This window comes from Talpa occidentalis, unplaced genomic scaffold, assembly GCF_014898055.3.
Source record: "Talpa occidentalis isolate TD23 unplaced genomic scaffold, MPIMG_talOcc4v2.1 talOcc4.4, whole genome shotgun sequence".
In the NCBI taxonomy this organism is placed as follows: domain Eukaryota; kingdom Metazoa; phylum Chordata; class Mammalia; order Eulipotyphla; family Talpidae; genus Talpa; species Talpa occidentalis.
Genome location: NW_023604295.1, coordinates 115,697,718 through 115,711,818, shown reverse-complemented (window position 1 = coordinate 115,711,818; position 14,101 = coordinate 115,697,718). Strand labels below are relative to the sequence as shown.

At 36.1% G+C, this 14,101-nt stretch overlaps 1 protein-coding gene across 2 annotated transcripts in view; it reads right to left on the bottom strand.

Annotated features, from left to right (window-relative positions):
* LOC119257835 (A disintegrin and metallopeptidase domain 3-like) overlaps window positions 1-12,987 on the bottom strand; it is a 96,985-nt gene extending 83,998 nt beyond the window's left edge. Inside the window, exons 1-3 of one of the 2 annotated variants that reach the window (XM_054700902.1) lie at window positions 12,864-12,987; window positions 12,254-12,336; window positions 5,910-5,965 (exon numbers count right to left, since the gene is read on the bottom strand). In XM_054700902.1, the coding sequence (XP_054556877.1) occupies window positions 5,910-5,965; window positions 12,254-12,336; window positions 12,864-12,921 (197 nt within the window). In that variant the 5' untranslated portion in view covers window positions 12,922-12,987. The remainder of the gene's footprint in view (window positions 1-5,909; window positions 5,966-12,253; window positions 12,337-12,863) is intronic. The other variant, XM_037526108.2, reaches the window with a different exon arrangement.
* Between the last annotated feature and the right edge of the window lie 1,114 nt (window positions 12,988-14,101).

Sequence of the window (14,101 nt, the reverse complement as noted above, 5' to 3'; positions counted from 1 at the left end):
TTATCTATGTTGTTGCTTTTATAGGAAACAACAAAACAGTCTGGCTTAACTAGGTAAGCATAAAAATACAATAGACTGTCAAAGAAAAACAATATCCAATATAAAGAAAATGAACAACGAAAAGGGAGAAGGCAGCACTTAAAATTTAGTTCCCTATGGAGTAATACTGATTAAAGAAAATAATCATCATTTCAAGAAAAGTTAAACTTTCAAAGGAGCTAATTTAAAGTAAAAAGTATATTATCAAACTGAATTACATGATGTTGAAATTAAATAACTGGATAAATGTGCCAAGGGTAATTTGATTACTAAAGAAATTAGATGGTAGTCTATAAAGAGAATATATAATGATAACTAAACAGCAAAAGTAAAGACTTGGAAATTATTATAGGAAAAAAAAACGATATAGAGGGCAAAATAGTAAAGCCCAGAATGAAACAAAGATTTCCCATAGAACAAATATATGTATAAGAATTTTAAACTATAAAGAAAAATTAAAAGAGACTTATGGCACCAGGGAAAATTAATACATCACATCACACACACACACACACACACACACACAAGCATGCATGCATGAACACACACAAAACATATAGAAAATTCAGTGAAGATGGACTATAATAAACTCAAATATTTATGGAAAAACAATAAGATGCACAAATTGTACACACTGACAATATGTCATTCAATATGACAAAAGACCAACTTGAAGCTATGTCCAGATTCAGAAAGCATGTAGTGTACATAGTTGATCTAACAAAATAATCCAAAATTATTATAACTATACAATACCTTATTCCACATAAAATTGCAAGAAAAGGAAAAATAAAAATGCAGCAGTGTTAACTAATAAAACCAACTCTGATAACATTTAGAAAATGCATTATAGTTGTTTCACAGTGAAAGTGAAACTTGGATTTACATCTTAGATATAAAAAGAAAATTTTCAAATACTTGTAAGAACAATGTAACATACATTTAGGATGCAGGAAACATAATCTGGTTTAGAGTCTAGACTCTGGGACTGATCTCTTCATTCCACTTTTATTTTTGTCAAGATTGCTTTAACTATTTGGTGTCTTTTGTTGTTCCAGACAAGTTTCAGTAATATTTTCTCTATTTCTTTGAAGAATTCCATTGAAACTTTGATAGGGACTGCATTGAATCTATATATTGCTTTGGGTAAGATGGTCATTTCAACACTCTTTATTCTTCCAAACCATGAGCATGGAAGATCTTTCCATTTCCTTATGCTTCTATTTCTTGTAGTAATGACTTATAGTTCTCATTGAAAAGGTCTTTCATGTCCTTTTTAGTTTTATTTTTATGAATTTGTAATTTTTGATGTTACTATAAATATGATCACTTTCTTGATTTCCTTCTCTTCCAGTTATTTGCATTTAGGAATGCAGATTTTTGACATCTCAAAAATGCAGAGCATAATTCAAGAAACTAGTATTAACATTTACATGTGAGTTAATTAGATAAATTAGAATAAAAGAACATTTAGTAGCCCACATCCTTCCAAGACTGAATCAAAAGGAAATAAAAAATCTCAATAGATGAATTACAAGCAAGGAAATTGAAACCGTAATCAAAAGTTATCCAAAAACCAAAACCCAGACTAAATATTTCACAAGTGAGTACTATCAATTCTTCAAATATGAATTATACCTCCACTGCTTAAAATCTTAGAAAAAACTGAACATCAGAAAATGATTCCAAACATATTAGACCAACATTACTCTGATATCACAAGGAAAAAAGGACATTACAAACTAGTAAAACTGCCAGCCAATAGCTCTGATGAACATAGCTGTAAAATTCTCAACCAAATCTTAGCAACCAAATTCAACAATACATTCAAAGATTCATACATCATGACCAGGTGGGATTTATACACGGAATAAAGGATCCTTCAATATCTGCAGATCTATGAAGTTAATTTACCACATCAACAAAAGGAAAGAAAAAAGTCATGATCATATCAATGAAGCAGGGAAAGTATTTGATAACTTCAACAACCATTTGTGATAAATACCTTCAAAATATAGGAAAGAGAAGGAACATACCTCAGCACAATAAAGACCAAGCATAATCAATTGTGAGAAACTGAAGTATTTTCCTTTCTGTTTCTAAAACTCAGATGTAAGAAAAATAATGATTACTTTCACCACTAGTATTCATCATTGTATTGGAAATCTGAGCTAGAGTAATTAGGTAAGAAAAATATAAAAGTAATCCAAACTGAAAAAGAAGTCAGACTATCATTATTTGCCAATTATTTTTTTTTTCTAAAGATTTATTTATTTATTTACACAAGCATTGGGACAGTCAGAAGCTCGGGAGCGTGAGAGAATTCACCAGAGCCAGAGCGGGGAACAGAACAGACAGACTGATGAAACACACTGCTGAGGGGAGCAGCGGGTGTGGCAGGAGAGGTCTGTGTGCCATGTGGGACACTCGCCGGCATCCGGGGATCAAACCGGTGCTACAGAGGGTGTAGGCAGCTTCACAGCCTAGCACTCAACTGCTGCACCATCGGGGAAGCCCTATTTGCCAATTATTAATAAAATGCACAAAAGTCACTAAAAACTGCACTAAAAACTGTTAGAAATAATATATCAGCACAATGAAGTGGTAGGCTACAAAATCAATAACAAAAATCTGTTGCATTCTTATACGCAAATAACTAACTTGAAAGAAATCAGGAAAAATATGTCATTTACAAAGAATTACATATCTAGGAGTAAACTTTAAAAAAACTATAGACCTGTGAAACAAAAACTGTAAGACATTATTAAAAGAAATAATAGATACACAAAAATTAAAATATATTCCTTGCTCATGGATTTGAAGACAAAACACTGTTAAAATTGTATTTTACACGAAGCAAAATGCCATGAGAATGTAGATTGGTCCAAACACTATTGAAAGCAATATGCTGGTTCTCAACACATTAAAAATGTATCTACCTTATGCTCCAGCAATTTCCCTCCTAGATATCTATCTAAAGAACACAAAAACACTAATTTGAAAAGTTATGTGCACCCTATGTTCATTACAGCATTATTTATAATAGCCCATTTATGGAAACAATTTAAGTGCCCAATGACAGGTGAGTGGATAATGACAATTTGATATGTACACACAATGAGATACAATTCAGCTATAAAGAGGATGAACTCTTGTCATTTGTGACAACATGGATTAGAGATTATGCTAAATGAAATAAATTAGAAACAGCCAAATATTGGGTGATTTCACTCATATGTGGAATATAAATAAATAAAGCAAAAAGCAGACAAAAATAAGTCTAAACAAACTTTAATAATAACATGGCACAGTTGAGGCTACCATGGGGCAAATACCAGAGGGGCCTGAGCCTCACAGCGGCTAAGGGATCCAAAGTACTATGGTGCATGATTATTGATACTATGGTGGTATATGTGAGGTGGTAATATACATTTGAAGAGATGTGAACCTATACTCCTAAACCATACACAGAGTTGTGGACCAACATTACCTAAATAAAAATTAATACTATTAAAAATAATATTATGTCAAGCACTGCATAGCAAACTACCACTTAATCAAAACCACATATAAAATAATAATTAATTCCTATCATTCACACTCCTGGGTCATATTTAGATAAGCATGGTAGTTGTGTTATTTCTGGCCAGGCTTGCTCAATTTTCTGGAGCACAGCTGAATTTTGGCAGATCTAACGATGATTTGGGCATCTTATCTGTGCTACACCTGTCAGTGTCTTCCTGTAAGCTAGCTAAACAAATCCTTATGAGGATGGCAGAAAAACAAGGAGAACAGAAAAATATACAAGCTTTTTAAATCTCATTTTGAATCAGGTGGGCTAACATTTCATTGATTAAAAGTAGTCACATAGCCACAGACTGCATAGCCCAAGATAAACCAAAAATTGTGAGCATTCTTGTTCAAACTTGTTAAGAATCTGAGGACAGCAACAGCTAAGCACTGAACCAGGGACAGATCCTTTTAACCATGTGTTACTGAGAGATCACACACCCATAAAGGTAACCTTACATACTCAAATCAAAGTACTGTGGCATGGGGAATTTAGGGATAATTTACAGCTCAGTTTTTAATGACAGAAACTCAGAATTATATGGAAGAAAATAAAATAGAGGAAATGGAAAAGAATTTGAGCCAATGTGGTCCATAATATTAAGATAAACTATATAACAGAATATGCATAATGTACCATGATGTTTGTATAAAATAACACAATGTTATGATTTGTTATTGATCTCTAGGCCTATAGACGAATAAAAATAAAAATATGGCCAAGGAATATGTGTTACTGTATTTGTGATTAGCACTGGTAAGTGAGGGAATTGAATAGATATGGCCATGGGATAACAGATTTCACGATTCTTAAAATATGTAGGTAAAATTATTACATATGTGTCATTCATGGTAAGAAATTAATAGTAAATATCATTCTCAGAATTTTCTTTTTATATTTTTAATCATTCAGAAAAGCCAATCAAAATATTGGGCTAATATAAACTGTGAACTTTATTTAGGTGATTGACAATGATGTGCCAATGTGTGATAATCAATTTTAACAAATACATGATTCTGGTAGGATATGTAGATAATGGAGGACATGTACATTGTGGGGACAGGGAGAATGTGGGAAATCTCTACACCTTCCATTCAAATTTGCTGTGAACCTAAAATTTCAAAGTGCATTAGATGAATAATAAATAGATATGGGAAACCATATGAACAGACAAACCTCATATGGGAAAATGCAAATAGCCAGTAAACATTCAGACAAATTGTTTAGGGAAAAAGAAACTGACCTTCAAATGAGAAAAAATAATTTAGTACATGAAGCATTTAGAAATCTAAATTGCTATTGTCTTTTTACAAAGTAATGGGTAATATGTCTCAAAAATCATAACATAGTATAATTGTGGTTAATAAACAATGTCTATCTTAGAGATTGTTACAAAATTAAATCAATTAGTTCATGCAAATTGCTTAGAAATACACAGGGCAAATAGTGTGCACTCAATAAATGTACTTACTATTATTATGACTATGATTATTATAATTACTCATACTTTTGATACAGAGCTCCATACACTGTTATCAACTCTAAAAATATTCTAATATGTATTATATATATATATATATATATTTGAGGATGTTTATTATAAAGCACTATAGTGACAATCTCTGGAAATAGCTATATTACTTATCAATATTACATCCTATGGGTTGTTATATCTGTCATAGGATTAGTAAATATATTGGCATAAAGCAAAAAATAAATACCATTATTAAATAATAGCTGCCAGTCACAAAACACTATTTCTGTTTCTGTCAATTTGGGGGGTAGATTTCTGTATTTTTTAGGGAAAGATGAAATTTAGAATAAAATATGATACAAAGGTAATCACGTGGTTATTAACATTGGTTTCCTTACAGAGTAAAAATAAGAAACAAAATTTAAGAAACTAAAAATATATACTATAGCAAAATGAGAAGAAACAGCTAGTGTAATTAGTAAAATGCTTAAAATCATATAAATACGTAAAATGACAGGAAAAACAAAATTAAACATGGACAAATAAAATTATTTTCCTATTTGTTATAATTGTGTTTTATTCTTAAAAGGTACATAGAATAATTTCATTTATCAGGCATATATAAAATATTTGCATAATTAGGATTTGGCTTAAATACTAAATTTAAAATCTCAAGATGAAGACTGAAATTGTAGTCTGCCTCACAAGGAAGATATAATATTTTAAATAAATATGATCTTCATGCTTTTATTTTGGCTCAATTAAGAGCAGTGAGTGCAAAAGTTTAAGAACTAAAAATAAGTGTACCAAAAAAAGGTCACTTACTGTTTTTCAAGATGGATAGTATATATTTTTCTGTCAAATTTGATGGCATACGTAACCTGCAACAAAATATTCAAAGAGAAAGAAATTATTAGAAATGTCAAATTCTTAAAAGACAATCATAATTTTTTTGGAATTACATTTTATTGATTCACGGTTTGTTTACAATTCTATATACTTTTGGGCATACAACTTAGCTTCACAACTCAACATTTGCACATGCCCTGCCCACCCTCCACCAAAGTTCTCATGCTCTATCACTGTTATGACTGTTACCTGCTCCAGCCTCTCTGTCCAGCCTCTCTGTCCAGCCTCAGCTACAAGATTGTGGGGGTCTCCACGGTGGCAGACAAGAAACCAAGTCAGAAAGCCCGTGTGTGGGGAGACCGGAACAAGTCTTTCTTACAGGTACAGGAAATACACAGGTAGCAACAGCAATATCTGTCCGGCTGACCTGGTGGAACAGCCCTGCCCAGTGCCCCCGGGTGGCCCGCTATGGCAGTAGCAACAGCAGCAACGTCCAAACACAGCAGTGGCCCCATGCCCAGTGAGAGGCCAGGAACTGGCTGCATATGGCCTGCGAGTAGCCCCTCCCCAGGAGCCCTATTAGCTTTTATGTGATTTACAGACAAAGCCAGCAGAGGGAAGTTTTGGCCTACTTTAGGCAAGCATGTTACCGATCATGCAAACTATATATTAAAGTTACATTATTTACTGCTCTCCACACATGGGGACTGCATATCAAGTCTACATGTTATTGTTTATTAGACCAACTGGCTGGAAGATCACTGCAAAAAATACTGCGAAACTGAGAAAACTCTGTTTGCCCGTGGACCCTACACTCCCTCACATTTTTAAAAAATCTATGTGCTCTTGGGCCTCCCTGGTGGCACAAGGGGTCAAGACGCAATCTGTGACTCTATCCGCAGCCACTGTAGCACGAGTTTGATCCAGGGAGTTACCCACATGGCGCAGCAGACCTCTCCTAAAGCCAGCTGCTCGGAGCAGCGTATTTCAGTAGATCTGCCTGCTCGGTTCCCCACTCTCCCACTCTGTCTCTGGTGAATCCTCTCGTGCTCCCCCCACACACACACACCTCTGGCTGTACCCCAGTTTTTGTATGCATGAATAAATAAATCTTTTAAAAAAAATCCATGTGCTCTTTAATATAAACATAGATTTCATTACAAATGTCTCAAAATTGCATATTCATAAAGAAGTAGACGACTATATTTCTTCCGTGTTGGATTGTACGACCGAGTTAGTCACAATTAAATATAAGTAAAATCAAAAGTCTAAATCAATTTCAAAACTAAAAGCCATACTCAATAGTGTTTGTTAAGTAGCATAATGAAATTTTAATTTAAAATCATTACATTAAAGAAGTTGAGTAATTTCTGAAGAAAACTGATTTTAACTTTTTGTACTATGCAGTTACTAGCACAAATAAATTTAAATTTATCTCTAATTCCACATTTAAGATTTAAGGCAGTATCCCCTCAATGACATAAGCACTACCTCCATTCTGCATCTCCTTATCCTCTTTATCCACTGCTCTACTTACAAAAGGCCATCTCACACAAAGTTACCAATTTTCAGGGACAGTCCACATTTAATAAGTCCCTCATCATTCCGACTGCAGTCACTTTCTTCATAGTCCTGCTTCTTTCCATTCTCTCTTTTTTTAAAAGATTTATTTATTTATGAACACAAGAACTGGGGTACAGGCCAGAGGTGTGGAGGGGTGAGAGGATTCACCAGAGACAGAGTGGGGAACAGAACAGGAGGATTTGACTGAAATACACTGCTGAGGGGAGCAGGGGGTAAGTCAGGAGAGGTCTGCTTAGCCATGTGGGTATCTCCCTGGCTGGGGATCGAACTCATGCTGCAGAGGCTGTGGATTGTTCCATAGTACAGTGCCTAACCCCCTGTGCCACCAGGGAGGCCCTCTTTCCCTTCTCTTACATAAAGAGTTGTTTATTTAATCTTATGTCAGATTTGTGATATTTTTATGAATTTACTTTAAGCAACAATTTGTACTCATATATTTTTTAATATTTTTATTTATACCTTCATCTATTTCTCATTTTTAATATTAGATATTTCTAATTTGTTCATTTGCCTTGTCTATCTCACCAAAATATCTGCTTAATGTTCTTCTCCAATCAACGTTTGACAGTACAATTTCTGGTTATTTTACCTTCATTTTCTATTCCATTGAATCTACTTCTTAATTCAGTTTTCAGCAATTGAAAAATTTTACAGCAATTGGAAAATTTTGGTATCTCCCAAAATTATTCTGATTTTTTTTCATGTTTTAATCTGTAGTTTTTTGTCTTATATAAAAAGGAATATATGAAGGCATACTCACCCCAAAATCATCCCACGACTGTATTTGTATGTGACTCATGACAAAAATTTAAAATGAAACTAAATTTCTGTTTCTATGTATATTTTAAAAATCAATAAATTATTTTAGCATTCTTATAAGTTCATCTAACCCCATGTAATAATTTTTGCTCTATTTAAATACAATTTTTCAGTAAACTGAAAATTCTAACCCAAGTCAGTTTATGACTTGACAGTTATCAGAAAACTATCCTAGAACATTTTAAAAGGTATTTTATGAACATAGAAAACACTGATAAAGACATCAGGTAATTAGTAAGAATGATGACTTTATTGATTTATTTTAAATATTGGTAACTAATTAGAAATTAGTCTAATTTTTATTTATGATTCACATACATCAAGTGTAGCACTAGTAGTAGAATTAGAAGTAGGAAATGGCTTTTAGATTCAAGAAAGATTTTCAAGGCTTTAGGTCTATACTGGACAGTACCAGCCTGTAGTGAAGTGATGTTCACTACTGGTGACCCAGAGGCAGTGTCAGTGACACTAAGTGTTAACAGTTCTTTGTGACTTGTTGGCCAACGCCAACAACAAACAGCTTTTTGAGACACCTGGGATCTTTGGTGTTCCTTTCAGGCAATGTCAGAGGCAAACTGCAGTCCAGTCTCTACATGTAAAGGTCTTCAGCTTCTCTTCCTTCCTTGGAGGTCAGCTGCTGGATGTTGCTGGTCCTTTTTTCTTCTTTCTTCAGAAGATAGAACAAAGTTTCTCAGTTCCCTCTGGTTCTGCCTTATATTCTCTTTCAGCCCCTAACCCAGCTATAAATCTGATTGGACCATTTTTAATCCTATAGCTAATTGGACCATTTAGCACCAGTCAGCTTATAGCCTGCACCTGACTGGTCCATTCTACAATCTAGGCACCAAGTATAAAAAGGAAGCTGCTGGGTTCTGAGGAGCCACAGCCAGAGTCTACCAGTAGTAGAAGAGCAGGGTGAGAGACCACCATTGCTGAGGTCGCAGGTGTTCTGGTTTCACTTTGACTCCCTTATATGTATATTGTACTATACAGTAGAATTGATTGTTGACTACATCCTACCTTGAAAAGGTGGAGCTTGTTCTCTTGTAAATACCTTTTATTGTACTTGGCAGGAAAATACTTCTGGCAAAATAGAAATGGAGAAAAAATTTGGGCACAGACCATACAAAAATGCTGATAGCCCATGGATCTCTGATCTCTTTAGCTGTTGCCTTTGGGTGTTGCCTGTTGGTCCAGGTCTATTTTCCAATTTGGAATTTGGAATTTTTTGTTTGTTAAGGAAATTTCATTGTTGTAAAACTTTGTCTTCTTTGCAAAACTCAATTTTATAAGCACACAACTCTTATAATCATTGATTAGCATTTTGACATATTACTAAACACTTCTGTGACTTCACATCAGAGACTTTAAGAAACCTCAGATGATGCTTGCCCTTAAAGGAATCTGACAATAAACCCTCCTATTCTCTGGTGCTCTTGTTGAAGAAGCCCCACCCCACTCAGTCCAACACACATACATGGGACATGACCCATAAGCCTTCCAAGTAAGGATATCTCCTTACTTGGAGATATTTCCTTACTCAAAAACTGAACACATGAAGAAATTCAATCCAATAATTGATCAATAATACTTTTCATTCATTGACCAACAATTCTTTCAGAGAAAAAATCTCAATAAAAGTGCAACCTTAACATAAGTGGAGTCATTCTAAAATCAAGACAGGGCCTCCCTAGTGGTGCGGGTGGGAGATGTTAAGACACAGCACTATAAAGCTATCCGCAGCCACTGCAGCACAAGTTCAATTCCCCAGCCAGGGATGTGACCCACATGGCACAGCAGACCTCTCCTGTCTCGCCTGCTGTTCCCCTCAGCAGTGTATTTCAGTCAGTCTGCCTGTTCTGTTCCCCACTCTGTCTCTGGTGAATCCTCTCACCCCCCACACCTCTGGCCCATACCCCAGTTCTTGTATGCATACATAAATATTTTTAAAAATTTTTTTTAAATAAATGAAAATAAAATCAAGCCAGGGTAACCCTGACTAGGGGAATTGCCTTACTCACAATGGCACTTCCATTGCCATAATTCCAAGAAGCCAACAAGATGGAATTATCTTGTTTGAAAGTACTCATAAAAGTGAACTTTTTACCTACCTATGATTCTTCCATCTGATGAATTTGCCCTGTGGTTATTTCACCTGACTATCTCTCTCTAAAAAAAGCCTTAAACTTTGCCCCAATATGGGACACTATTTGTATTTCTGTATATATCTGGTTTCCCTGAATTGCAATTATTTCATACCAAATAAATGTGTGTTGCGTTTAGTGGCCTCCTGAGATTTTAGGTTAACAATCCTTTATACAAAAAAAAAAGAATTACTAAACTAAATGTCTAAAATTTGATAAACCATTTGATGTTACATTCATGATTAAGAGATTAGCAACTACTAATAAAATAGAAGAATTCTAACAAAATATAATAGAAGTTATGTAAATGTGCTCTCTCTCTGTGAAAACAACATCTTATATACAATATTTTTGAATCACGGTTCACTGTTACTGAAACCATGGGAAGTGAAATCACCAAGGAGAGATTACTGTACCTGCTGTACTGTTTTAATCAGATTAAAAATATCATTACTGTCATTTTCACAAAGATTTACATATGCATGTATGCAAATATAAGCATGAAGGGATTCTTTGCATATTATCTTTTATATATTATCATTTAAAAAATCATGGTATAACTATGGAGAGCTGTGTGGAGATTTCTGGACCTACTAAACATAGAGCTTCCATATGATCCAGCAATTCCACTCCTAGGTATTTACCCAAAGGACACAGAAACATCAATTCCAAAGAGCACCTGCACCCCTATGTTTATAGCAGCATTATTTACAATAGCTAAGCTTTGGAAACAACCCAAATGCCCAAAAATAGATGACTGGATCAAGAAGATGTGGTCCATATACACCATGGAATATTACTCAGCATTCAAAAAAGATAAACTCATGCAATTTGCAGCAACATGGATGGCGCTGGAAGGGATCATGCTCAGCAAAATAAGCCAGAAAGAAAAAGAAAAACACCAGATGGTCTCACTCATAGCAGGAATCTAGAAAACTTAAATAAGGGACCAGGAAAATGAATAACTATAAGAAAGTGAAAATCAAAATCAACAAAAAACTATGAACCAGAGACACTCTATGGGGGGTGGGGAGGGGAGGGCTTAGGGTCAAAATAAGGGGGTTACAATTGTATGGGGAATATAAAAATAAAATTTATTTTAAAAAATAAAGATTTATTGGGCCTCCCTGGCGGCGCAGCGGTTGAGCGCTGGGTTGCGAAGCTGCCTGCAGCCTCCGCGGCGCAGGTTTGATCCCCGGCTGCTCCCCGGCCACCTGAGGAGGGTCCCACATGGCACGCAGACCTCTCCTGCCGCCCGCTGCTCCCCTCAGCAGTGTACTTTGGTCCTTCTGCCTGCTCTGCTCCCCGTTCTGGCTCTGGTGAATTCTCTCACCCTCCCGCGCTTCTGACTGTACCCAGTGCATGTATAAACAAAACAAACAAACAAATAAATAAATAAAAACATGCCTCTACAAAAAAAATAAAATAAATTAAAAAAATAAAGATTTATTTATTTAAAAAATAAATAAATAAAAATAAAATCATGGTATAAGGTAATTATTTTCTAGAAAAAAAGTCCAAAGGACTATATTCATTTTGTGTGGTAGTAATTTGCAGTGTTTTTTTCTTAGTGTAGGTTTTTAAATACTTTCATGGTGTTCTTAAATTACTTGAGAAATGAAAAAAAAATCAATACACTCGCTCTCATTCAAACCAAATGGTTCTTAGACACAGTAATTAGAACACAAAATTTCACAAGGGATATGCATGAATTGATTGATATAGTTCAAGAAAAATAAAAAAATATTTTTAGAAACCTGATTTCATAATTACATGCATTTCTGATTCATCGCCATCAGTCCTGTTGGTCTGAATCTTCTGTGGTATTGTTATTTGTAGAAGTGATGTTTCAGAATCTGCAGCAAGGAAAATAGGTGTGAACATTCCCCAGGTTATACAGCAGCATCCCCATTCACAACTTATTTGCCCTTTCCTGCTCGTCACTCTTTGAACTTCCAAGGCGCCGCCACCCCAACGATACACAGCAACACAATCATACTTATCAGGATTCTAGGAAGAGATTCCTCTAGAAGTGGGAGCATGACCTTACCACTATCTAGACAATTTGGGACTTGACCTCAGCCCAGAGCAATGAAGAAGGGTGTTGGTGCCCAGACCTCCTCCAGACTTTGTCATTTCCCACCTCCCCAGGTGGGGGCTCCCTGTTCCTTAGGCGCAGGTCAGGTAAGCCAGGGCAACTCCCGTCCTTCTCGGCCCAACAACCAGCAGGTCCAGCTGGCTGCTGAAACTAGGCAGGTTTTGACATTGCTCCTCTGCACTCTTCCCAGTTTGTCCTGGATTTCTGGTCTGAAAAAGGTGATGGCCTCACGCCCAGGGACGCTGTGACAGGAAAACCTCCTATGGAAAAGGGAGTTTCACTTACTGTAGTTTGCAGAAGTTAGCCGGCCCAGGACTGAGAGGATCAGCAAGAGAGGCAGCATTGTGTGGGCGGCTGGCCAGGTGATTTCGGTTGACTGCTGAACGGCTGCGGAACTGCTAGAGCTCGTGCTTCCGGCCCTACCTGTAGGTCCTGGTTGGGGGGAGCGAGCTGAGCGGAGGGGTGGCGAAGGGTGGAGAGAGGGATGGGGGAGGAGGTTGGGAAGAAGGGGGAGAGGGGAAGGAGAGAAGAGGGAAAGGAACAGGGAGACGAGAAGGAGGGGAGAGCAAAGGGCCGGGTGAGCTGCCTGAGCCTCAGAGGGAGCTGGACATCAGTGTTGGGTGCAAGGTGCTGTGGGGACGGCAGTAACTTCGTGGATGCAGACCAGGTTTGAAGTTCAGGGGCGCCCTTACATGACTCGCTGCACACAGAAAACACATGGAAGCTTGCCAGCATCAGCGCTGTTTTTCAAAAGCTTAACATTTTAAATGCATTCAGGGGCAACATAATGGTTATAAAGTGCATTTTCTCCGCAGGAAATAGGCCATTTGCTGGTGAAGTTCGTGGTAATAGTAGTCCATGTTACAGTTTTCAAGTACAAGGACTGAATTGGAAATCAGGAAATAGGAATTCACAATATGTTTAGTAGCAGGCAGTTCCCTATTTTTAACCATACTACTCTGGATTTCCTATTTTAACTTTTAGGTTAAAGCAAATACACATGCACACATACAGAAACATTGCAAAACAAAAAAAAAAAATTAAAGCAGTTAATAGTGTAGATAATTTTTTTTACAAAACTCTGTGGAAAAGGAAACTGAAAAGCTTAAATGGGTGTCTGCATTTTCACCCTCTTAGAAATTCATGTTTACTTTTTAATAACTATTAACAATGGTTTATTAAGTATAAATATAGTATGTGACAAAGAAAATATAGGATCCCACTTCTTCAGATGTATGTCATTGCACCAAAGGCACCATCAAGGCATCAAGTAGTCTTCCACTGAGTCCATTGTGTCACCTCCTACCTTAGCTCCCCCACTGGTAGCTTGAGGACTTGCTTTTGGTTTGGTTTGGTTTGGTTTGGTTTGATTCTGTTTCCCTGTATCCACATATTAGCAAAATCATCCAGTATTGTCTTTCTGCTTTTGGTTTATTTCATTTTGTAGAATTCCCTCCATTTCCAGGTATGTTGTGACAAATGGAAAGAGTTCATCATTTTTAGAGCTGAATTGTATTCCTCTG